A 26,840-nucleotide genomic window follows, 5' to 3' on the forward strand; every position below is an offset into this window, starting at 1 on the left:
CTTATTAGTTTAAACTGAAGATCAACATGTCCAAAATACACAGAGACCCTCTGTCACGTATGACAAATGCACAGGGAGACTGCTGTTATTTCCACAGTGACAGGAGGAGATCCAGGAGGAGATCCAGGAGGAGATCCAGGAGGAGATCCAGGAGGAGATCCAGGAGGAGGTTCAGACTAACGGGGAGGAGACGGGACATTTATCTGCAGCCATTTCCTGAGATCCTGAGGTCTGAGACGGAGAGTGCAGCTGTGGAGAAGTGGCTTTTGTCAACGTTGACATTCTCATACATCAAAGTGCTCTGACAGTTTAACGGTCAAATGTTCAAACGTCTGCATTTGTTATAAAGTATTTTATTTTTTCTTTATTTAGGCGTTATTGAATTCTTCTTGTTCTTAATTTTCATCTTTTTTTTTCTTTTCCTTCTTTTTTTCTTTTCCTCTTCTAACTTTTAAAATAATAATTCTGACACATTTACATTCTGGTTTTCTGTTTGTATACTATTATCTTTCAGTTTCGGTGTTCTTTTTCCTGCATTTTCTGTTTTATTTTGACATCTTCCTCTCTGTGACTTCCTGTTTCTGTTGCTGATGTGACGATGCCTGATGTGTGTCACCTGGGCTCCTCTGGTCACTGTTCCTTATTTACTGTCAGCTCCTGTGTTTTTTCCTCCTGTATATTTGTATATTTATTCTGAACTTTTGACATTTCTTTCCTGCAGTTCCCGTTGCTCCACTGCTTCATCACAGCCTCCTTGATTCGGTGAGTTGATTTTGATAAACTACATTGGATTTAGATTCAGTTTGAACCAAAGTTGACCCTCAAGGTTTTCCTGATGCAGTGTTTCATGTTGTTCTCAGTGTATTCACTCGACCTCTGTACCGGAATACTGTAATTGTTGTTCTTATTACATATTCAGGGTATCGTCCTGCACATTGATATTTAGGGTTTGTCTTGTATGTCTGGCTAACTGTTACCCCAGCTGCCCGTACTTTCAGTTATATATATATATATATGTGTGTGTGTGTGTGTGTGTGTACAGTATATAATGAAGTATAAGACTCAGACATCTGTAAAATCACAGGAACTACATTCATGTCGAGGTCCTGTGTGTCGGTGCGTTACAGCCTGATGGTAATTTAACACTGAAGTCCATTTGAACATCCTGCAGAGATTTCCGTTGTCTTTACTCATTATTCCTGAAAAAAGAAATAACAGATGAGGTTCAGCTCCAGGAATAGGCTGAAAAAAATCCATTAAATAAATAGATGTCATCTGGTTGGGAGGATCATCTGTAGAGTCTCCAGGGTTTCTTGGCAAGTCTCACCGAGACGAGTAACTGAAGAATCAAAGTCTAGGAAACGTGCAGTCAGGATGTTCCATATAGACCATGTGAACCCACGTGGAATCTCAGCACTCTACGACAGAGCTCCAACATCCAGCACCAACCTCAGCTGGAGCTGCAGTCTGGAGACAGATTGAGAGCGAGACAAAAGACAAGACACGTTTATGTCCCAGAATCTCGTTTAACAGTTGTTCAGTGAAATGACATCCATCAGCTTAAACCATATGTTGAGAAGCTGAAGAACTCGTGGCTACACTGGTGACCAGTACAGCACCTGAAGCTTCAGGTTATCATTAAACTCAGGTACCAGTTTGACTTGTTAATAGAGCTGCTGAGTACAACCAACCAAGTGATTCAGTTCTGTGTCTCACTTAGCAGGCAGTTGCTAACACTAGCTAGCTTCTAATTAAAACAATAAAAACTGATTTGAACAAAACACTACAATTAAACCTCATCAATACCAAGGTCCACTGACAAAACAAAGGATTTTAACACCACGACATGTCAGGAGTTGTTGTCAGTAGTTAGGTAGGTCGGTATAAGTTAGTATTAGTAGTATTAGTTAGGTCAGTATGGGATATTGAATGACTTGGGCTGTTAACTGTCTCTGTGGTTCTCTGTGATCGAGTGCAGCTCATGTGACTTAAACTGTGAGTTTAGTAAATTTTTACATTCTTCCTCACTGACGTTTTTCAACGCTTGACCTCTGCTGATTCGTCAGGTTTATTGTTATCATCTCATTAATCAGTGATAAATTCCCAGAATCCCCGTCATTTCATTTCATTTAAATTTTCATTTCATTTCTAGAAAGAATCCTCACTCTCCATGATTTGCATGCAGACCAGATTCCTTCAGTAATTTAATGGTCTTTTTCTCCACACTCACGGCCCATAAAGACATCTCAACACTTTAACTGGAAATAAATCACTGAAACATCCATCATCATCCGTCATTCCTGGAATCGGGACGTAGACGTTGCACAATTGTTTTATATGGTAGAAAAACAGTCAAGAATCAGAGCTCTTTTAGTGATATTTTGCTGGTAATAATCTTTTTTGCTAACATTTAGCTCATCTGCTATCAGTGGTCTGTTACTACTGAGCCAGCTTAGCTTTCAATGGGTTTTCTTTGGCAGTTTAACTACTTTCTTGATTTGCCAGGACTGTGATTGGGACTCTCAGTAAGTGTTTTAATGAAGTGGAGAGTGAATATTTGAGTGTGATGATCCGTCTTATATAACACAGGCTTTGACTTCCTGGTGTTCTTCCCCACTGAGGTGATTAACCCTTTAAACAGCTGAGTGCAGCAGACATTTCCAGAGGATGGTGAGCCTTATTTTCCCTCCACCTGATTACACAACACGTGGACTGAGCAGACACTGTTCTTGGCCCAGACTCACCTATTACACAGAACGTCAGATGATGCAGGAATGATGAATCTCTTAATCTGTGATATATATATTTACGTTTTAGCGGTGCTGCCGACTCTGCCCAGACATGCAACCATCAGACTGATGGTACATCATGACATAACAACACAACACTGTACGGCCTGTTGTTTTTAGAGCTTGTTGTCTTCAGCGCTTGTGCTCCTCAGGTGGAAAGCGCCGCGAGGCCGGTGTGGCCTGAGGTTGCTTCATCAACCAGACGGACCTGGAAAACCTCTGGAAGTGTTGTGTCTGACACCGTGATGAGTTCGTTTCCTGATGACAAGTTCAAGGCTGATATCACGGCTCAGCCGGGGAACATCCTGAGCAGAACGAGGGTTTGATACAGCTGTCTATCAGGTGTACCCAGGTGTTTTTGACCACAGTGAACATACATGTAGTACCTTCTCATCACAGACTGGCTGGTTGACAGTGTTTTTCCTCCTGGTGTTGATTTTTGATGACAGCTCTGTGACCACGCATCAGATTTCTGCAGTGATCTGGACACGGATTAGACCTTGCACTTCCGAAGTTGGGACTTCTACAGCGGTTGTTGTGGTTAATGTCGCACTCGGGTTAAACACTGAACAGAGAAGCGTGCTGGTCAAAAACATTTGAATTGACAGGAACTCCATGTATGGACTGACAGTGTGTTTCAGTGCAGTGACAGTCAAACAACGGTCAACCTTAGCATTAGCCACTGTTAGCTGTAGAACTGAGTATGTTGATCAGGAGCGTTGGTTGGATGGTTGGTTGGTTGATCACCTAGTTGGTTGACAGCTGGTAGCCCTGTTTGATGAACAAAATGGTTTGGTGATCAGTCAGTGTGTGGTAAATAGGTGGAGTTGTTCATTTTTGGTTAATTGATTGGTATGGATTGACAGTTAATAGAAAATGATGATGGTGATGGACGAACAGTTGGCATGTAAGTGATTGATTGTAATTGAATTGTAGTTTAGCAGGGGATTCATTAATTAGTTAATTATAACTGGTCGGTGGTCTGACACCACAGTAGCACAGTTGACTTTAGTTAGGATTTAACTGAGCCACAGGAAGTGGAGCCCAGAGGTTAAACAGTAACAGTGAGGTGTGTGGTGTCACAGGATGTTTTCAGCTTTCATTCATTCATTCATGGTTTTTAACTGACACGGAGCAGGGTAATCACAAACGTCTTGTTGTGCAAGTGTTTGGGTGGACGCCCTGATTAGTGTCACAAAACAGTAACCTCTGCTGAGTTCTGGAACCTGGTGGAAGGACCTGGAAGATACCTGATTGGACAATATATTGTCATGTGGAATTGTAATTCTACCATTCAGTTACATGAGATCTAAACATATGCTGCTGACACTCTCTATTTTTTCAAATTCATTCATATATATACATTTGTATAAATGTGTGTATATATACAGTATATACACTCATTTATATAAATGTATTGTCATTAATTATATTATATATGTATCGTTTTGAAAATGAAATGTTATCAGCTTAGATAAAACTATTGTCCTACTTTTCTTTGCAGCAGTTTTCACTCACACACTGAACCACGTGGCTGAAGGATGGACACATGTCCAGGGCTAAACTGCTCACTAGGATAACCTCAGTGCCTTCTTCAACCCTGCTGCCTGTCCGTGTTTCATTGTGTACGGCTGTGCGTATTCAAAGCTTGTTCGTCTCCATCCAGACATAATGCAATACCCGCCTCCGTCTAAATGTACCAGTCAGTTACTGATGTAAGTCTCACGCTCACAGCCGTGAGTCGAGCAGACGGGATGCCGTGATGCTTCTCACTACGAGTGAAGGACGTTGGGTTTAATGTCAATTCATGTGCGCAGCCTCACGTGCTTCAACACGAGGGTGTTATCAGCAGCACTTATTAAAGTGGACGAAAAGTGGTACTTTACAGTAGGTGCACTGGAGGTCCAGATATACCATTTACAGTAGGTGCACTGGAGGTCCAGAGGCTGCTGTGCTGCTGGCTGTTATGGGATATGTTGTATTATTCTGCCTTTAACAGCACGTATCGCCCTCCAGGTGCAGAAAGCAAATGTAGCATTTCTACAGAAGTAAATAAAAGTCAAACTCAAAACAAATAAAATGATCTAACTTATCTTTAGATAATCATCTCCAAAATCATCGCCATTTGAAGTTAATTAATTAATAAGCCGTGAACTTTGTTTAAAATATGACAACATTAGCTAAAAATGGACAAAATGTACCAAAGCTACCAATTAATTATAATATTAGTCCAAAAGGTAGCCTGAACAATTACGATAGCTAAAAGTTAGCAGAGACATAGAAGAATCTGACAAAAAAAAGGTACGACAAAGTAATCACAATATGAAACAAATAAAAGCAAACAAAACAAAAAAAGCTCAAATTTAGCTTGTGAGTTGCTAACATACTAACTTCAAGCTACAAGTCTGCAAATAGCATCAGCGTTGTTGAGAAAATAATAAAAGTTACTCAGAAATGGCAACAAATACTAAAAGAGTTGGCACATCTACAGCTACGTATCAATACAACATTTTTGGAAATACTTTGCAATTGTCATCTTAAGCTTCTTAATCTAAAGACACCAGTAAGAAATGATTGCATGAATGAAAGTAAAAAATTGGCCAAAAAAAAACTTTCAACATTTGTCCATTTTCTGTTGGACCAAAACAGGCAGTGACTGCCAGAAACGGCACAGACAAGGCTCTTCAAATCATTGAGTCGGAACACACGCACACACACACACACACACACACTACGTGGCCCGTGTGTGTGTGTTGCCGTTTGATGCTGTGCGTCAGTGGATCAGCCTTTGATCAAACCCCCTTATGTCACCACTAATTCACTCCGGGTCTTGTCTGCTCCTTTATAAAACCTGAAGGAGGAGCAGTTTATCATCACATGCAGGACTCTCCAAACCACCTCCTCAAAATTCACAGCAGAGGCTCCTCATCATGGAACCTACACGGTACACACCCTGCTGCTGCTCGAGTGTTTCTGACCTGAGAGCAGTGTGTCTTCTCAGCATGCTAGATTAGGACATTCTGCAAAGTTCAGTACAAGAGTAGGGTTAGAAAAACAAAAACTAAAAAAAGAATATATATATAGATGGATGGATGGATGGATGGATAGGTGTTTGTTGGACTAATTTTATTGCAGGTTTTTCACCCACTTGATCTTTGGCCCAGTGTTTGTTTTCTGTTCTGGCTCTCAGTTAGTGTTCATTCAGGCTCACTTTATGGGGCTAACTTTGCAGCCTGTTGTCTAAACTCACTCTGTCGTATTTAATCTTTGTATTATTTTTTTAACATTTTTTTCCATCCTGCTAACTTTATGTTTCAAAAATGAAGATATTACAAAATCCTTTTTTGCTAAGGTCAACACCGCATGTGTTCAAGACTGGGTCAGAAAACGTGGCATTGGTCCAGACGGGAGACATTTAGGTAACAGTTTGATGCCCACACGTTGGATCTACGTGTCAAGGCTCTACGTGGGTCAGTTGAACCAGGCTGTGCCAGCTGATGTTTGCGACGTGTTAAGATGCCAGTAGCATAGATTTTCTTCAGACCTGATGTTTGTCTTGTACTGTAACCACTACAGTGTAAACAGCGATTGTACCGTACAGACTGTTCTGTGTTCACATTGTTTGCAGCAGAAAGATTGTCTTGGCAGCGTGGAGAAAAAAGTGGGGGAAAAAATAATGAAACACTCAGTATTTTTAGTTTTCACACCTGCAGAAGAATTCATTCATTGAACTTTGGTGTAAATAGTAGGAAGAATGTGGATGAACTGTTGGTTGTGCCAAAAAATACCCAGTAACTGTGAATATGACTGGACATACAGTAGCTGCTGATGTTGGAAGTCCCACTGACTGTAGTTAAAAATCCAACATATAACAACAGGACAGCCTGTAGCCTACAGTCTTAATTAATATGTTTAGCTTTGGTTGTTAGAAATACTTTAGCTAAATTAAGTAGGTTACGTGGTCTAGTATTGGGCTTGATCATTTTTGTAAATTGCCAGCGAGGTTATACTTCAGATGTGGTGTTTGTCATCGTTAGAAACCACAGAGTAAACAGTTATTGTACTGTTCTACTGTGTGCAGTAGAGGATGGTTCCACAAACGCAGCATCTTGGCTGCTGCGAACAAAAGAGAAACTCTGGTTTGAGAGTCACGATGGGGACAGTGTTGCTTTTATTTTGTGACTGTGAAACAGTCGAAGCCACAACATTGTCAGTTTCTGCTTGAAGGTCACTGAAGGTTGATAATATTCATCTGCTTCTTTAGTGAAAAGCTAGCGTTAGCTCTGACACCCCTGGTACAGATACCAGAGCTAGCTTTAGCGCTAACACCCCTAACTACTATAGTCCATGTACTGACAAAAAGTCCTAAAATGTAAATATATTATATTAATGTATTTACACATTATTACATTGTATTAAATGTTTATTAATGTAATGCTTTCCAGAATATTTTTTATTGACTTCAAATATTCACATATTTAAGATCAGTTAAACGCAAAGCCTTAAATAAATTAGATAAAATATTTTATTTATCAACCACTAATGTTTTACTGCTCTGTCAAACTGTCTTCTCTGTGGTTTTCATTTTTTCTCAACCCTCCTAAAGTCATGGGTTGATTTATTGGCGATCAATCAACAGCTGATGGGTAAATAACCCACCCTGTGTCAATACGGTCAGTCGGAGGATTTTACAGGTACTTACAGGATGTCCTCCACACATCCCACGTGCTACTGTTGATACTGTACAGAAGCAGAAGCTGTTCACTGACACATGACATAAAAGGAGGTGAAAAGATTGATTAGACTCTACAGTCATTTATTTGCTTTGAGAGGAACGGTGTTGGCTCTGAGGTGTGTGCCAGTCAGTGACGACAAATAATTACTGGTGATTAATGACTAACTCACCGAGTTTGTCGTTCCTCCCATTGTAAAGTGTTTTACAGACTTGGACAGGATATCCTACCGCCCTTGTGCTGCGTGTGTTTACGTCTGTGAAGACCTGTGTTGACTCCCGACTCTGTGACCACGTGTGACGACTGACTGATAAACAGCTGTTAGAGCCACTGTTGACCCAGTCGTCCCACCACACCCTTGTTTTGGTCACACTTTTTTTTTTATTTCATGTTATGTCCCTTCATGGACCGGCTTCGTGGAGCGGCCCAGGGGTATCACTAGAAACACAACGTCAGCAGCTTTATTTACCTGTGCTGTGCAGTATTATCAATGGTACTTAGTATGAGTATCCATATCTGTTTTGTTAGGGTTTTAACTACAAGGACATTAAAGTAGAATGTAAGCAAAGTTCCATCCATCCATCCATCCATCCATCCATCATCAACCTCTTATCCGGGGCCGGGTCGCGGGGGCAACAGTCTGAGCAGGGACACCCAGACTTCCCTCTCCCTCGACACTTCCTCTAGCTCTTCTGGGGGGACCCCAAGGCGTTCCCAGGCCAGCCGAGCGACGTAGTCGCTCCAGCGTGTCCCAGGTCTTCCCCTGGGTCTCTTCCCAGAGGGACGGCACCCGAGCACCTCCCGAGGGAGGCGTCCGGGGGGCATGCGATGTAAATGCCCAAGCCACCTCAGCTGACTCCTCTCGATGTGGAGGAGCAGCGGCTCTACTTCGAGCTCCTCCCGCGTGACAGAGCTCCTCACCCTATCTCTAAGGGAGCGCTCTGCCACCCTGCGGAGAAAGCTCATTTCAGCCGCTTGAATCCTTGATCTCGTTCTTTCGGTCATGACCCACAACTCATGACCATAGGTGAGGGTAGGAACGTAGATTGACCGGTAAATTGAGAGCTTCGCCTTTCGGCTCAGCTCCTTCTTCACCACAACGGACCGATCAGCAAAGTTCCTGTGGAGAAAATCAGTTAGCACAGGTTGGAACAGTGTGTTTTCTCATTTCATACAGTGCATACAAAAGGTGCTGAGCAGTGGAATGACGCATCCGCCACATTAGCTGTGACCTTGGGTCATGTTTTCACTGCAACATGTGAGGACAACACAGATGTCAGAGAGAGCCTGGATTCAAGGCCGTCAACGGTGTCCAATCAAATGGCCAGTAAATATTAGTCCAGCACAGATCTGCACGTTTGCCTCTGACCTTTCTGTGCACCATGGACATGTATGTCACAAAGCGGAGGCGATATATTAGGAGGAAATGGCACAGCCCTGACATTTACACCGGCGTTATAGGCTTTTTTTTCTTCTTCTTCAATCACAACTCCTTTCCCAGTCTCCTGCCTCTGTCCCTGTTTCCACTTCCCCCGTGTCTTACCTCCAGTGCGGAGCAGATAAACAGTGGTGCTGTGGCTGTAATTGCTCTGCATGGAGGAGAGTCTGCGTCAGCACACAGGAGGGTCCTTTCTTGTGTGCTGACCTTTTCAGAGACAGGCCACGGAGAAAAACCTAATCTGAGCGGACAGGAAAACAATGAAGCTTGTGGGTCTATGAAGGTTCGTGGCGTCTGGTGCGTTAACCACTCCTGGGTTGTTCATGTGCTCCGGTGCTCGGGGGCTGCACTGTGACCGTTAACGGCAAAATCAAATCAAATGTTCCAAAATCTAACTTCTAAGTAAATTTTCTGGAACAAACAGTGACCTGGTAAAGAAAACAGGTCAAGTCTTGGTGCTGATGTGGCAGAAGATCAAATCCCACACTGTTGTTGTTGTTGTTTTTAAATGGAGCTTTGTTATGGTTTGAAGTCAAGGCCCTGCCCCGTGGCCACTGTGACACCTCATAAAATCACTGACTGCTTTTATTTGGCTTCTTTATTACTGGGTTAGTGACCATCATTTGTATGGGATTTCACCATCTGTTTTCTCTTCATCTGATCTCTGACATATTTATAACTTCATAACAAACGGGGCTGTTTGGTTTATAATTTCACAACCATGTGACTGAAAGGGTGGGAGTTTCTAAATCACCAATTTCCTGTCCAAATTTTAACCAGCATTCGACTTTTGGCTTCATTTTTTTGCTCAGCTCTTAGCTAAATATTAGCGTTCGGGTTTGATTTGGTTTTTATTATTAGTGCATTGGTGTCCGACTTACTAGAAAAAAAACAGTTTTGCTGTAAAGCAGCAGTTCTCAAAGTTAGGGACAAGCCCCTTAGGGCATTTTCACAGTTGTGTAACGGTGGGTGGAGTATACGTCTGCTGTCAATTCTGCATCTTGTTGGAATACTTTGTTACGTTAATGTTGTGGCTGTGTGTTATCTCCTACAGTGCTTGTCCATCACTCTGTCAGTGTGGTGTCTCTGTCCTGTAGTGTCCTCGGCCTGGACATGGACATGACTGTCCTTCACTCTCCGTCCCGTCTCTGGTCTTTTCATCTGTGTTCACAGATCTTCCCACTGCGGTGTTTTTCTGTTACAGCTGCTCAGCTGATTCCTCATGAGGACAGGATTTTTTTGCAGTCAGAGCCAACTTCTGAAAGGTCATGCCTGAGGGGATTAAGTCAGCCCCCTTAATGTAAGTCATTCTAAAAGCTTTTCCTAAAACAAACGTCCTTTCAATTCCAGTTTGGATTCCACGTTTCCTTCCTCGACAAAACACTGGCCGACTACAGCAGACTGTTCAATTCTTCAGTTTCTTCTAAAAGTGTCGTCTTAGTTTGAGGTATAATCATGAAGTACAAGCCGTCATAGAATGAATTCAAACAATGTCCACTAAGCCTATTAACTCCACATGACTCCAGAAGCTTCCACATCCTGGTGCCTTGGTCCCACACTGAGAACAGGAAGTGATTAGTCGACGCTTATGTAAAAATGTTAGGAATTTAATTTCACATAACTAAACATTTTGCCTAACTTCAGCTTCTTTTGCTAAATGGCTAACCATTATATTTCTGTTTAGCTAGCATTTATTCTAGAATCTAGAATTTTTCACAAATATAAATTCTGAATTACATTTTAACAATAGTAGATAACCATTAGCTGTTTTACTTAATATTTTTTATTTCTAGACTGAATTCTCAGGACCACCTTCATGGGGTCTTATTTTGATGTTTAGAATTGAGTCCCTTATTTTCTAAGAATGTCATCCTCATTGTAAACTGTTAACTCAGTCCCCAGTTTCATCTGTGTTTTCTGACTGGAGGACCTACAGTAGTTTCTCTCCTGGTGTACTTCAAGGTCACTTTACACAACAACAGGGGTGACATCCAACCAGTCGACTCTGGATTTCTCCCTGGATTTTCCAGATTTTTGCTCTTGCTGGATTTTTTTGAAGTTGTTAATTTAGGTGACTTGAAGGGCGGGTAGATGGGAATTGCACCTGCTGCCGTCATCATCACAGGCGGCTGTAAAACAACAGTGTTTGATGACTGTATGTGGTGCCGCAGCACGAGGCCCGGCCAGCGCTGTGCGTGTTTGTTTGGTATCGGCTTAAATTTCGCAGAAATGATCTTGGACAAACATGTGCCATGTGGTGGCTGATTTCTTTAATCTAGTGCATCTACTGCTGGGCTCTTATCAAACGGGCGGCGCCCACTCCCCCGGACTTGTGCGTCACCTTTTTTGATGCCGATCAACCGTGGATTGCAGGCGAGGAGCCCTGAAGGGTTTTTATGACAGCTGCCTCTGATTATTTTTGGGGACTTTCTTTCCTGGAAGATCCAAAGGACCACCTGCATCATCACACAGAGCCCGGGAGAAATAGGGCAATAAAAGATCATTTGTTCAAATACAAATTCCACATACCTTTCTAACTCCTCTAGGTACAAACAATCACTGTAGTTTTGTCTCAGTTTGATCCTGGCTCATGTTTATCCTGTCAGATTCTGGATATATTTTAGTTATTTATCGTTTTGCTTTTTTTTTTTTATCTGTCTGTCTGTCCAGAGAACTGTACAGAGAAAATATCAGGGTCAAACTTTGAACTTTACAGCCAGTTACTTTAAAAAAATGAATTCCAGAATAAATATTATAGAAATTAGAAAAAAATAGTTCACTTTTTGACCTTTAGGGAAAGGACCATTTTCTTCATTCATGACAGTGCAGATGTTGTTCCCAAGAAATGTTTTGACCTTAAGACCACTGCAGACGTGTTTGAACTGAAAGACTGAATAAATGACATGGAAAAGAAAACTGTTAGAATCTGATTCTAAACCGCAGCTCCCCCTGTGGACATAAGATAATGACACCAATTACAAATTTAAGTCCTTCCATCAGTTTAATACTTCTAATCCAACTGGATCCAGTTCATGACCATGACATAGCAGCGTAACGGACAACAATAACAACAATACTAATGTCACGTTGACATGTGTATGACTGCTCTATGACGTCACTGCAACGTGCATCATACAGATCCTTTTCTTCTTGCTGCCTCCGTGAGCTTTGTGTACTGTCAAACAGCACATGTCGAGCCTGATAACAATTTCACTGTCACAGTTAAGACTGGATTCGTCATGACCCCCCGCCCCCTCCCCTCTCCCACTGCCTCGAGATCAGCTGCCAAGGTCCAAGATGACACTGAAAACAAACTGACAGTATTACAATAACCCTTTAAAAAAAACTGACATTTTGCTATTTTACTAAGATCCAGCTGTCAGTGAAAATAATAATAATAAACAAAATGGAAACCAAAACGACCTCAACTTTCGTCAGACTTGATTAGAAAAATGCCCTTGAACTATGACATTTATTTTTATTTTCCTCATTAGGAGTAAGCATGTCACAGTGACAAGACGTGACTTACAGCAGCGCCCACACATACACACACACACTGACGCAGACCTTTGCGTCTCTGCCCGTCAGTATAGCTTCAATTCTTCAGGCTGAATCATCTGTTTAGTAAATTACAGATAAGTGTGCTTCACCGGCCAGAAGGATTATGAAATCATATTCAGCAGGGCTCAGGCGAGCACTCGACCACACCGAGCTTCGTGTCGATCACTGTGATCCCTAAATGGTGGTTGGGGGGAAAAAAACCAAACCCCAGTCTGCTTTACTCACATCCCAGTTGGAACCCTGTTGATTTATTATTCCAAGAGAGTTCCTCTCATTGTTTATATTATGGTGCGTAGTTAAAATCAGTCTGTGGCTCTTTTGTGCAAAACTGTTTTTAATGCCTGTGGTAAAGGTAAACATGTCTGTCTGACAGCTATCCAAGTGTCTTGAGTGCACAGTACACAAAGTAACAAGCAGCAGCCAATTCATTTAGCTTGCTTTATACCTGAATAAGAAAACCAGACTAAATGGTGAATAAACAAAGTAGAAAATATTACATTTCATGCCAAAGGCAATTCCGGGAAGGAAAGGAAAAGGAATTCCTTACATAAAGTGCCTAGCCAACGCTAGTTAGCTTATATCAGATGGGTTCAGATGTGTAACGATGGTGTTGTTCAAAATGGAGAAATATATCATTTATTTGCTCTTATGCCTCATATAAAAAAGCACCATCAAGCTAATGTCTGTTAGCTTAGCTAGTCTAAAACAATCATATTGTTAATAGTACCAAGCTGCTGCCTGTTAGCTTAGCAAAGCTAAGCTTGGGATGCACTAAGTTGAATCAATACATATTATTATATTAAAAATGTTCTCATGTGATGTTCAGTCACAGTACGTTCATAACTAAGAATGACTGCATGTTATCACTCTTTTGTGCTGATAGTTTCCCCAATTACACAGACTGTGTTCCTTTAACTTATCCGTAGAGAATAATATTAATACCTAGCAACCGAGCTCTAGCAACCAAATGTCTCATGAAGTGATTAGAAATGTTGTACGTACATCTAGTGCAGTGAAGTGCTCCAAACGATGGCTTATTAGCAGCTAAGGAGCAGAACCCTGGAGCGACTGGACTGTTTCCAGGTAAAGTTATCGTCCACTGACTGGAATGATGAGAATATTCATTTTCTCTTTGGTCACAGGCTTGTCTCTGTGCACTGCCACACATGCCTGTGAAGTCATTAAGTGGGAGTGAATGTGGACTGACAAGACCCATCTCAGCGCAGGAGCGTGGGCCGACATCTGAGACAGAAAGACTGTGATTGGTTTAAACCCAGAGAAGATCTGTAAACATCTCAAATAGAGCTTTTTATCTTTAGTTCTATGACAGCAGTGACGTTTGTCTTAGATCATTCTCTCTCTTCAGCTCTATTTTGTCTTGGCCGTTACTGCACCGCCCCCTGCAACTGCCCCCTACTTTGGGACCCGCTGCTTTCCGATAACATATATAGTCACATATAGTCATTGGTTACGTTAGGTGGAAATGTATTTTAATTTGTTGCATTTTTGATGGGCTGCATTAGCCAAACTCTTAGCATGCTACAGTACAGTGAGGCTTGAGGCCTGTTTTGTTTTTTTCTACCTTGACGACAGTTGACCTCTTTGTAGGAGCATTAATGGCTCCTTTCTTGTAAATTTCTATATATAATTTTATATTTTTTAGCCTAATTTTAAAACATCTTAACTCTTAAGTCTCACATAAGGATTTTATCCATCATTTGCTTTAGTAATCTTTGGTTAGTGTTGCGGTCAAAAAAAAAAAATCTGTATTTGAACTTTTCACATTTAACAGATAAGCCAATTTAGCAGCGAGGTCTCGTGCATGTTCTCGAGGTTCTTCTGATGCATTCAAATTAAGGTTGACATGGAATTTGTGTGCTCTAAACCGAGACAGCTCACATGTCACGGTTCATGCAGTCACATGACCAGTACGTCTGAGTTGAATCACTGAGTGCACATAGTGATGGCAGTACTTCCCTTTCAATCCAGGGGGCAGTCATGAGCTATTTACCTGTTGGCATTGAAAAACAATTCTCACACGAAGAAATATGGTCAGTTTGAAGGATGTACAGCATTCTTTAAATCTTTACTGTTTAATATCAACTGGTGAACTATGGCCCCCGCCCCCTAGTTTGAATATTTAATTTAAAGGACTGGTCAGCGTTGTCAGGGTGTACTGAATGGTGGTACCGTCCTTACAGTAACTGTATGAGTTGCGTTCTTGCTGTTGTTCAAACCTGGGCTCCCACCGTCTGATGACATCAGACCCAGTTTGTGTGTAGCCGTTAGCGCAGCCTCAATCTGTTCAACAAAAGACGTCAATGTGTGAAATTCTGGCAAGACGAAGTCAACATACACACACACACACACACACACACACGTCCACACATGTATGGCAGATATAGCTCCAGTGGGTGGGTTAAAATTAGCACGTGGAGCTAAACAACATGTAGTGAGAACGTATTGGAGAATTTTCCTGGAGGGTAGCTAGGTGAGGTGTCTAGGTAGGTCAGGAAGACGGGTGGTTAAGAAAACTAGGTAGGTTGTTGCTAGGAAGATAAGGTGGTGAGCTAGGAAAGGTAGCACGGTTTATTTGATAGGTAAGTGACGTTGGTAGAAAAGGTAAAGACGTAGGTAAGGAAGAATGTTTGAACTTTGGGTATGGTAGGTAGGTGAAACTCAGCTAAGCAGGTCAATAGGAAAAGGAAGTAAGGTAGGTAGGAAGGTAGGTTAGTTAATGAAAGGAAGCAATTGAGTATATATGTAAATCAGACACACATAAGGAAGAGAGGAAGGAAGGGCAGATGGGTGAGGTAAGGTAGGAGGTCTAGGTACAGTGGGTACTGTGAGTTAGTAGGTAATGTAGGTTTTATGAAAAGGTCAGAGAAGGTCACTATTGTCAGTAGGTATTAAAGGTATCTGAGCAGTGACAAAGGTAGAACAGAGTATTAACCAATACCTGTACATTATTAGTATTAGAGTAAAAAAACAAAGGAGAATAAAGTGATATCCACTGAGGTCTGAGTCTGTTCCTCCACAGGACCCCCCTGTGAGACTCCACGTCCATATTTTCACACCAGCCACGAGTCATCAAAGACTTGTCTTTTTTATTTGATCATTGTTTGCTAATATTAGCTATTCTTCTCACTGTGTGATTCGGAGTTCCAGCTCCTTCCCTCCTTCCTGTCTTCCATGGACACGCCACGGAAAATATCACTGTTAATAACAGCTCAATATGTTCATACCACATATCCAGGAATATATTTAAAGCCGTACACAGATCCATCCTGTGCCACCTGAGCCTGGAGCCTATGGAACGGCACATGGTATTTACAGGATTTGGAGGATGACGTGTCGTGAAAAAGCTGCACTGGCTTTAAAATGTCAGAGAAAAACAGTTTACATCCTGCCAGCATTAGTACGTTGGTGGGAAACGGGCAACGAAACAAGAACAGATATGGGTTTGTGGGTTTCAGCTGACAGTCTGGCCTGGGCCGGGACCAGATCGGTTTAGAAGGGCTTAGACAGGAGTCTGAGAAAAAGACTGGACTAACTGCTGCACTTCCTCCCACCAGCCTCTAGGCTTCCCTTTTGTGTTTACCAAAAAAAAAGCCTTGAAGTTGTTAGAATTTACAGCTGTCATGATCGTGATGTCATTTCCTGTTTCCGTTGAATGTTTGCTTTGCCTGCTGCAAGTCTAGTTGTTGGTGTGTTTCTTGAAAATGTTAAATCATTTATAGAGGTTTTGTGCAACTTATATATATTTAGTTGTTGTTGACATCATTGGACTCTGATGTGCTGTGTTTCTTGATAGTTCTGAGGAGAACCGTTACCTCAGATACACAGGTGCTTACGTGTGGGGCTGGTGAAGAGTTTTTCATGTTAAATGTTGACAGACTGTACAGCAGAGATTTGGTTTTTTTTATGTTTCTTACAGTTCAAAGGTGAGGTGGTGCATGAGCACCTGCTGTCTTATGAATCGGTACTGAGAGAACGCCTGATTCCCAAACCTAATAAGCCAGCGGACAAGGTTGAAGTGAACATGTGTGTCTATGTGTGACGCCAGCGGCTAATGTGAAAATTTTCCAGCTCGGTTCTGTTCCGTGCCTGGAAATGAAGCAGCTCTATAAAGAGAGGCCTTGCTTCTGCAGGCATTAGTGCGTCAACAGCAATATCTGCTGTAGTTGGAAGATGGATGGCAGAGTGATGTGGTGGTCCGCAGTGGAAATTTACCCTCCTTTTCCTCCTCCATTTACTTCCACTCAGCCAAAGACACACATACACACACACACGGTGGACATCAACAGAGTCGTCAACAATCCTGATGAAAACACAGGAAATTACTGATGGTCAGAATCAAAACACCTCTGCAGGTGTCGTCAAACTGCTTACATTTGTTTTGACACGTATGTGTGATGTGTCAGAATAATGAACTTGAGTTCTTCTTCTACACTTTAACCCCCGCCTCACTCACCAATCAGGTTTCCTCTCACTCTCCTCAGAAGTCATTATGCCTTACATGGAAATGACTTCTGTTTCCATGAATGTTCTCAAATAATGGAGTCCTTTTAAACTATACAATTATGTGAACTGGAGAGAACGCTTCTGCAGCAGCAGCTTTGACCAAAGAGGAAGGGGAGAAAAAAATCACAGCTCTTCGTGCATATCACAGCCTAATCACTAGCTTCCTGCAGCCAGATGTTTTATGCAAATGTCACTTTTTCTCCTGAAAGACAAACGAGGTTTTGTCTCCAGCTGGGAGTGAAATGTTTCTCAGTTTCAAAGAATGTCTTTTCCTGTACTACAGACTTCCACAGGGTAAAACAATGAGAAATAAATTATTATTAAACCTTTGGTCCCCAAGAAAATGACAATGCTCTTAATCAGCTTTCCATATTCTTCATGGTTTCTAAAAACAAACAAAGAAAGAAAGAAAAGACTCTGACCAAACGACTCGTCATGACTGAACCCTAATCCTTTTTTCAACTTTTTTAAAGTCTGGCTGAGATATGGCCCACATTCTTCAAACCAAATGTAAACCAATAAATGGCCATAATTCCAAGTAAAAAGTTGACCAATGACAGATATTTGGAAAAAAAGATCAGGTCATAGATCTTTTTTTTTTGTCTCTATCTTAACCCCCGCCCTCTTTTTGCCTCGACCCAGGTTTTTTTCCACTCTAAGTTTAAAGATGTTTTAATATCTTTTTCCCACGTGTGTGTTCATCAGGCGACTTCCAGGTGAATCATGGCGTCCTGTTCCACACAGAGAAAAAAATCAGATGATGTCACTGTGAGAGGCGTGGTACTGATTCCAAACCTGTATACACTTCACCAACACCTCAGTCACTTACAGCCAACAGGTGTGTGTACTGTTCCACACATGTCACATGTGCTGGCACATGGAACACACCCTGATCAAGTAGCTGCAGCTCCTCCTGCTGACGCCACTCCACCACTGCGTGGTTACAGTACGTACTCACAACGCTGCGTCTGTAGGAGGTGTTCTTTAATGACCTGACTCCTGACCCTGAGGTTGGAGGAGAGAGCAACGATACGACCATGGAGTAGTTAATTAAGTGGGAAACTGGGTCGACTGGAACTAGAACTGGAACTGGAACTGGAGCTGGAACTAGAACTAGAACTGTAACTGGAACTAGAACTGGAACTCGAACTGGAACTGGAACCAGAACTGGAACTGGAGCTGGAACTGGAACTAGAATTAGAACTGGAACTAGAACTAGCACTAGCACTGGAACTAGAACTAGCACTAGCACTGGAACTAGAACTGCAACTGGAACTGGAACTAGAACGGGAACTGGAACTGGCACTAGAACTGTAATTAGTACTAGAACTTGAACTGGAACTAGAACTAGAACTAGAACTGGAATTGGATCTAGAACTAGAACTGGAATTGGATCTAGAACTAGAACTGTAACTGGAACTAGAACTAGAACCAGAACTAGAACTAGAAATGGAACTAGAACTGGAACTCGAACTGGAACTGGAACTGGAGCTGGAACTAGAACTAGCACTAGCACTGGAACTAGAACTAGCACTAGCACTGGAACTAGAACTGCAACTGGAACTGGAACCAGAACTGGAACTGTAACTAGAACCAGAACTAGAACTGGAACTGGAGCTGGAACTAGAACTAGCACTAGCACTGGAACTAGAACTAGACCTAGAACTAGAACTGTAACTGGAACTAGAACGGGAACTGGAACTGGCACTAGAACTGTAATTAGTACTAGAACTTGAACTGGAACTAGAACTAGACCTAGAACTAGAACTGGAACTGGAGCTGGAACTAGAACTAGAAATGGAACTAGAACTGGAATTGGATCTAGAACTAGAACCGGAACTAGAACCAGAACTAGAACTGGAACTCGAACTGGAACTGGAACCAGAACTGGAACTGTAACTAGAACCAGAACTGGAACTGTAACTAGAACCAGAACTGGAACTGTAACTAGAACCAGAACTAGAACTGGAACTGAAACTAGAACCAGAACTGGAACTAGAACTAGACCTAGAACTAGAACTGGAATTGGATCTAGAACTAGAACTGGAACTAGAACTGGAATTGGATCTAGAACTAGAACTGGAACTAGAATTAGAACTGGAACTAGAACTGGAACTGGAACTGGAACTAGAACTGGAACTAGAACTAGAACTAGAACTAGAAATCCAAATGAAATGTAATGTTGTGCCTGTGAGTGTTTGGTTATAAACTACTTCCTGTCTCTCTGTGTGAGTTGAGGAGCTAACGTGCTTCTTGCGATCAAAGTCGTCAACAGACAGCTGTTTTTCGACCGCTCCACAGTGAAACATGGAGATTTACCACCTCCACCTCTTCCCCCGTATGTCTCCCCCCTGCTGTAAAACAGTCAAACAAACAGAAGGAAGGAGGACACCACAGTGGGCAGTGAGGGGAGGTGTTGGAGGAGCTGCCACGGAAAGACGAGTCAGCAAACAGGAAGGGCTGGAACCTGACTTGTTTTTTGGTCAAACAGTTCATGCTCCACTGCCCTCTGTTGTACATCCAGTCTTCCTGTCACACTCTGTTTGCCTCTGCAGAATAAACATAATTAGTCATAGAAAATAATCACATGAAACAATCACAAATGTTCTGTGAAATAAAAAAGAGAAAAACTCCTCGGAATATTCCACTTCTATAGCAGCATCATGCTTTTCAGGAGGGGGTCTCAGACCCAGACCCAGCTTTACTGCTGCCGTGGGAGAAACTGTGACGCAATAGTTTTGACAGTAGCAGACAGTGTGAAGTCTCCGTGCAGGCAGTGACGTTCTGTTTACTGATTTGAACAGAACGTCAAATGTGTTCCTTTGTTTTGTTTTATTTCACTGACTAATGAAAAGGACGGAGTCAGGGATGTAACTGTGATGTTTTGGTTCTTGGTGAGAGTTTATTTTCAAGAAACAGACATTGTCATTGTCAGGTTTTTAGTAGTTGTCATGTTGCTGTGGTTTCCACACAAACAAGGCCGTCAGGAGTTCAATCACACGGAACTAACAGCACTTCAAAGGAGCCGCTCCTCAGGACGGCGAAAAAGTTCAACCGTCGCCGCAGGGTTTACACAGGACTGTGACATCCACAGGTCGCAAACGAGGCTAACGTTGTTGTTGTTGTTATTATGCTCCTTTTGTTGCCTCTGGAAATTTCTTAATAAACTAATAAATTAATAAATACATTTTAATTAATGTTTCTACCAGGGACAGACATCCCAGCAAAAAAAGGTTAGAACTACTGGCCAAAGTACTACAAAACAAAGGTTAAAGTCTAAAGATCAAAAGGTCACCATAACAGAAAGGAAAAACTAAATTAATGAAACAACGAAAAAAGAAAATGGAAACGCAACAATTACCTGTAAAAAAGCTTAAAGTTAGCATTGATGAAACAATCATATCCCACATGGTTGTGGTTAATACTATATAACATTTCCCTGAAATATATTCCATAATGGCTGTTGAAATGTATCACCCTGGTTTGTGTATGGTGGCTTAGTGGTTAAGGAAGTAGACTTGGGTCCAGAAGGTGCCAAGTCCACCAGCTGCCAAGTCACCACTGAGGTGCTCTGATCATGTCACCGTCCCCACTCTCTGCTCCCCCACTGTTCACTTTGGTGATGGGTTAAAAGCAGAGGTCACATCTGGTTGATTGCAGTGGTGAGCTGTGTCACACTGACAAGGAGTTTTGTATATATTTCTACATATAATTAGATTTCCTGATATTGATTTCCTAATTTTGAAAATTAGACTTTTTTTGGAGTGACATCTGTCTGAGATGTTCTGTTTCTTTCTTCTTCTGTAGATGTTCCTCAGATGTCTGACGGACAGAGCAGCTCCATGTTTAATGAGTTTCATTAGAGAGCCACTACTGAGGAGGAAGGAACAAAACGAGCTAAAGCCTAATGACGCATTCAATGACCATCAGGAATTGAGAATTATTGGTTGACTGTGGTGACATCACCATCAACGCCCTGATGGACGTAACACAGAAGGTAAGGCTTGGGGAATACGGCGTGACATCACCAAGTGATTTATTATTACAGGATTTATTTATTTTATTATTTGAAGTCAAACTGTTCATTCAAGGTAACATTCAAATGTTTTTCCAAGTAAAAACAAACTGTTTTTGTAATGTGAATATCATGACCAACAGAATGTTTTCTTCTGGTACATTTCAGGTCAGATTGAAGAGTTTTCTTCGCAGAGCATTAGTCGTTGTTACTCAGCTTGATGTCATAACAGAGCCGTCCAGTGGGGGTAACCTTTACACCAAAGAATTCACAGAGCTTCTGCCTTTGCTGTGTTTTTATTCTTTTTGCAAATTACACAGAAATGTTCCAGAATGGAAAACCTGAGCTGAGGTGAAAGAAAAACAGACACACATGTAAACTTGATCACTGCTGTCTGCACAAACAACAGCTGAACACAAACATGAAGACACATGTTCACGACCCGCAGGTTTGTTCCCAAAAAAAGCAAAAATGACAGAAATGATTAGACCCAGAAATAAAAAAAAAAAGTAATAATAAAAATGTCTGAGTTGAGCTCACATGAATTCACAGAGAAAATGTGTATTTTACAGTACAAGACAATCATTAGTGTTAAAACAGGATTTGTTTTGTTTTTCAGGTAATCCTTGGGATTATGGCACCGGGTCTTCTGAGGAAGATTCCTCACATGCTCTTCAAATGACCTGACCTCTGATCCCACACCAGGTTAGTTCCAGGCTCTGTGGAGGTTCTGACAATGTCTCATCATTCACATTAACATCTGAATTCAGCCCTGGACCATGACAGAGCCACTATCACAATAAACTGAAGATTAGACTTAGACTAGTTTGTTGTTTTTTATGACCAACACTTGATTCTCAAACTGATTTGGTTAAAAGACAACAATGCAGTCAAAAATTTAGTATGCAATAAAAACTTTAAAATGTTTCTACTTAAAATAAACTAAAAAAAAAAAAAATCTTTTCTAATCATCGTATTTAGTTTTCAACTTTTTTGTAATTGACAAAGATTATTTTTAAACTTTTATTAATTAGCACACAATACTTAACTGAATCTGTTTTATTTTTCTAGTTAATTCTATAGGAGTAAGGGGTTTGGCAAAATTTTAGTTTTGTGCAACTCTGTTTGAAATAAAACCACAATATTATACATATAGTACATACATGAGCACCCAAGTGATAAGAGGTATATGTATATCTGTGCGAATGGAGACTGTCAACAGTGGTCTGGTAAACTCCCCAAACTGAAGTGAAACATTAAGCACCAACCTTTTTTTCGTTTGGATTTTTTTTTTTTTTTTGTATTGCACGTCTGTACCATTGTGAAATTTTGTGGTAAGTGTTGCTGTAGTGGAGTGTGACAGCCGTCGGCCTAATGCTGTACTGAGGAATCTGACGACAAGAAGTGTTTTTTAAAAAAAAATAAAAAAATAAAAAAAACACGTAAATGTCAACTGAGAGAACTAAAAGGGCAGAGCAGTGTGTGTCCAGCACTGGTGATGGAAAGGTCTCACACTGCCACCGTGTGGTCCAGTCGAGTAACATCTCCCAAATGAAAAGCAACCAGCAGATTCTTCATTTTTTTTCCCATCTTCCTTTTCTCCGAATTTTCACTCCACGAGAACTTACTAAGAAATCCACGCCTCCGTCGCTCTTCTCTTTCGTGGAAACATGACTGACATCAGTGCCTCTTGCTGTCCAGGATAGCCTTCCAGTCGTCCGACCAGGACTGGAGTCGTCTCTGCGAGGGTCCCAGGGTCAGATGTTTGTTGTGGCAGGCAGTGAACAGGATGTGCTCCCAGTCTGGTTTGGACTCCACGCCTGATTGGGGACACAGTTATGTAAAAATGACAGACAGCACCATGTGAGTCACGAGGGTGGGTTAGAGATGTGAAAAGACCGAAGGACACGAAGCTGATCTTCAACACCTACATTCAATTACACAAGCATGGTTATTTAATCGCCTTCCTTCAACGTGTTCTTTATCCTTTCTCAAGGTCTGAATGTTCTTCATTCATTTAGTTCTAACAGATCTCACTACACGTGAGTTTGATAATGGTTAAGCAAAAGGATGAAGTAAAACAGCTATGAATTAGCTCAAGTTAGAACACAAGTGAAAATAGTAAAACCCAGCAGCAGAACTTGTAAATAGAAGCTAAAGGTTTGATGTGTGAAACCAAAGGTTAGTTTGAGGACGGTCATTAAAAAGTAGTTTCTCACCCAGGATGTCGGGCTTGTCGTCTATGAGCAGATCTCCACTGACTAATGTCTTGTCCCTGGTCAGGATGACCTGCTCCAGGAAGTCATAACCAAAATGCTTCTCTACCCAGGAATACTGGACAAACACACACACACACACAGAGAGAGAGAGAGAGAGGGGACATAGTCTTTTTAGAAGGAGACAACAACAGCAGCTTTTCCACAGAGACACAGATGTGGTGTTGTTCACCGTCCTACCTTCTCATATGGGCAGTATTTGTAATGTTTAATGGGACTGGTGCAAATAAAGACATCTGTGCTGTGGACAGGGAAAAAAAAACATTTCATAAAGACTCATCGAAAACACTGGAAAAATCCTGATACATTAAAAAATAGGTGTTGTTTAACCATTTGATTATTCTGAGACGTTGACGAGGTCTCAGCTGAGATGGACGGAGACATGAGAGACTAGTTCTGTGGACAGTGTACACATTACAAGTGTCTTTGTAGACATGGGTGGGTGTTTGACTGGCCTGCCTGTGATCCAGATGGTTCCTTTTAAAAATATGGGGTACATAAGGTCTTTTTACTGCAGTATTTTCATAAACTTGACCTGAGAGTACACACTAACAGACTGGACTAAGGAGAAATGTGTAGGAGGACTTTAAGACTAAAGCCACTGTGTCTAATGAGGGATCACGAGGCTACCTGATTGGTCAAATCAACTCTTCTTAGTTGGGCATATTATTTGGCACATGTTTGAAATCAGTGTCTTCAGCCTGCTTTACCGAATCACAGATCATTATTTTATCCTGTTTGTAGACATCGAGCCAACTTTTTTGGACAAGGTCTTGGTGCCTTTTAGCTGCTGATAATGTTATTCATCTTTTTTATATGAAGTCTGACAAATAATAAATGGCCTCAGTCAAGACAATGAATAGATGACACATACGTTCCCTTCTATTTTATTCTTTAGACTCATGTAAGCAATGATTGTTTTAAATATGTCCAAAACCAGATGCTGTGGTGAGTGTCCATATAATGCTGACGTCACAAATATGTAAATATATGTGGTGTGATTATTAAATCAAATTAAATTATTAAAATTATTAGGTGTTCACATAAATGTAAAACTAATGAAACACAAGACATAAAACCACATTTGTTTTGTTTGCCTCAGCTATGTATTCTACAAACCACTAAATGTCACTGTGGTGCCGGATTTCAAAGCTTTGTTATTACTTTTAGTTGTGAGCAGCACCAAAGATATAAGTGATGTTGTACTTGCTGCAGATGTTCAGGTATTATAGAATAAAATACAATATGTTTTAACTTCCATTTGGTCACATTGTATCAAACTCTTGTCTATGACTCAGAGTAACTGTTTGTTAAGGACTTACTTATCCATCTTGGCCATCTCTTTAACAGCCGCCACTCCTCCAGGCAGAGGCTCCAGCTCTATGAAGAAGTCTTTGGACTCCCAGATACTGATGGCTTTTTCCTGCAATCGAGGCACAGATACACCAAGTATATCATAGGTGATTGATTTTCACTAATATAGACTGAGAAGTGTGTAACAAAAGGAATGGTGAAAAAAGGCTTAAAGCCAAAAAATAACAAATAATAGAATACTTTGACCCAAAACTACAGAAACCGGATTATTTAAAAATAACATAAAGACAACAGCACCACCCCCTGCTGGCAGACCATAAAAATGACTTTTTATACAGTAGATGCCATCCATCCATCCATCCATCCATTTTCATCCGCTTATCCGTTACCGGGTCGCGGGGGTAGCAGTCGCCACCCAAATCACATTGCACCGTACCAACCCCCCTGAACCTTCCTGCGGGTGGTGAGTCCACTGGAAGGTACCAACTGCCCTAACCGGGATTCGAACTTGCCCAGGAGGTGAACCCTGGGGTTCCACACCAATGACAGAGACATTGCCTCTGGGCCAAAGCGCCACTACAGTAGATGCAAGACACAAAATATGTCCGAATACAATGAATGACATAAGATGGATGATAGATACTGCTGACATATAATATTATCTTTTTTAAAGTTAGTACTTTTTGAATCAAGTATTATAGTTACAGTGTATGTGTGTCTGTACTTACATACAGGTCGCTCCTCAGTTTCCCGTACTGGGCTGACACCCAGAACCCTCTCCTGTCATCCATACTGATGTAGGGCTCTTCCGGGTACCTGGTCCGGTACTTCTCCAGGAACCCCCCCTCAAAATCCGCTAGGACTCCGTCCATGTCCACTAGAACCCGCAGTCGTTTACCGCAGGAAGCCGACGAAGAGGACATGTTGACGGAAATCCGTTTAAACGAATCAAGGATACGGGTTCTCCCTGTGCCGAGTAGGCGGGTTGTAGCGGACACCGACATCGCTCACTGTTGACGTAGTGGTAGCAGCGGCTAGTAATGATTCTGTCCAGACGGAGAACCGCGGATGAAAGTGCGCATGAAAGTTGTATAAAAACGACACGGCGTTTACGACACTTGACAGCTAATGTCATACGTTTCATGAAGTGTTTTACCCAAGTGCAAAGTCTGCTAATAAGACTTAGGCCAAGCTAACAGGGGCTAATCTGAGCTAAATAGTTAGCAACAGCACAGCGGGCAGGTCAGATAAATATCGGACATCCTCTGGTTACAGTAGTGACGGGGGGTTGTTGGTGTCGTTGGTTACTGTGTATTAGCTACCATGAACAATCAGAGGTCCCACAGCGACTGACAGGGACTGCACAACAATGAAAATCGCTTCTAATGCAATAGCACCAGCGGTAGTAAAGAGGAGCAGCAGCAGCACAGGGTTCAAACTGTACTCGAGCTGCTGTCAACAAAGATGTGTAACAACAGCGTGAGGACCCACTCCTATACTTATTACTATGTTGTGGTTCTACACTTCTGGTCCTACTACAATATATTTCATATTTGAACACATTTCCTTCATCAAACATGTTTGTTTAAAAGCCAAATCCACCACGGTACATTGACTTCTCTATTTATTTTTCCTTTGTAGTATTTGATGGATAACGGTAAATAAGTCATTATTAAGTATCATGTTTTAACAAACCTATTTATAAGTAGGGGTAAGGGGTGAAACATATGAGGGGATAGAACTCTAAATTAGTAAACCTAAATCTTTTTATGTCTTCATTAAAAAGGAACGTTTATAGGAAACAAGTCACAATCATAGTTATACAATACAAAATATACAAGGACAAAAACGTGTGACATGGGGATCAGTCGAAACTATGATCGAACGGTAACGATAATGTCAATTGAGATAAAAAGTGTTAATGGTGATATAAAGAGTAAATCAAGATAAACAACAAATAAATTGTTTTCAGCAATCCAAAAATGTTCTCTTTCTCCTTTTTTGTCGCGATTTCAACATGTAAGCCACAAAATTACTAACATTTATCTTATATAACGGAAATGTTACTTCACATATGTGCTAAATGCTACTACTACGCATACTACTAATAATAATAACAATAAGCGCCAACATCATGATAAATGATAAAATAGCAAACGTTTAGATTCTGTCATTTGGAGTAACGTGTCT

General features: G+C 41.3%; 1 protein-coding gene and 1 long non-coding RNA gene across 3 annotated transcripts; one reads left to right on the plus strand and one right to left on the minus strand.

Annotated features, from left to right (window-relative positions):
* LOC112487397 (uncharacterized) lies at positions 1–22,473 on the plus strand. 2 transcript variants are annotated; one of them, XR_003050456.1, is made up of 4 exons: positions 1–762; positions 20,853–21,042; positions 21,229–21,307; positions 21,381–22,473. It is a non-coding gene; the product is annotated as an uncharacterized LOC112487397 (long non-coding RNA). The 2 variants fall into 2 exon arrangements; XR_003050455.1 differs by having other exon boundaries at positions 21,229–22,473.
* On the minus strand, positions 21,338–26,808 carry nt5m (5',3'-nucleotidase, mitochondrial). The gene is made up of 5 exons (XM_008314701.3): positions 25,379–26,808; positions 24,659–24,759; positions 23,517–23,577; positions 23,280–23,394; positions 21,338–22,880 (listed from the first exon to the last, which is right to left on the minus strand). The coding sequence occupies exons 1-5, from the start codon at positions 25,652–25,654 to the stop codon at positions 22,741–22,743; spliced, it is 693 nt and encodes a 230-aa protein (XP_008312923.1). The 5' UTR covers positions 25,655–26,808; the 3' UTR covers positions 21,338–22,740.
* Positions 26,809–26,840: the final 32 nt, after the last annotated feature.

Source organism: Cynoglossus semilaevis, chromosome 8, assembly GCF_000523025.1.
Source record: "Cynoglossus semilaevis isolate Cse_v1.0 chromosome 8, Cse_v1.0, whole genome shotgun sequence".
Lineage (NCBI taxonomy): Eukaryota > Metazoa > Chordata > Actinopteri > Pleuronectiformes > Cynoglossidae > Cynoglossus > Cynoglossus semilaevis.

Coding starts and splice junctions, on each gene's coding strand:
- nt5m (XM_008314701.3), bottom strand. CDS start 25,654: ATGTCGGTGTCCGCTACAACCCGCCTACTCGGCACAGGGAGAACCCGT. Junction 24,760..25,378: donor AACTGAGGAGCGACCTGTAT/GTAAGTACAGAC, acceptor CCTCGATTGCAG/GAAAAAGCCATCAGTATCTG. Junction 23,578..24,658: donor GAGATGGCCAAGATGGATAA/GTAAGTCCTTAA, acceptor CCCTGTCCACAG/CACAGATGTCTTTATTTGCA.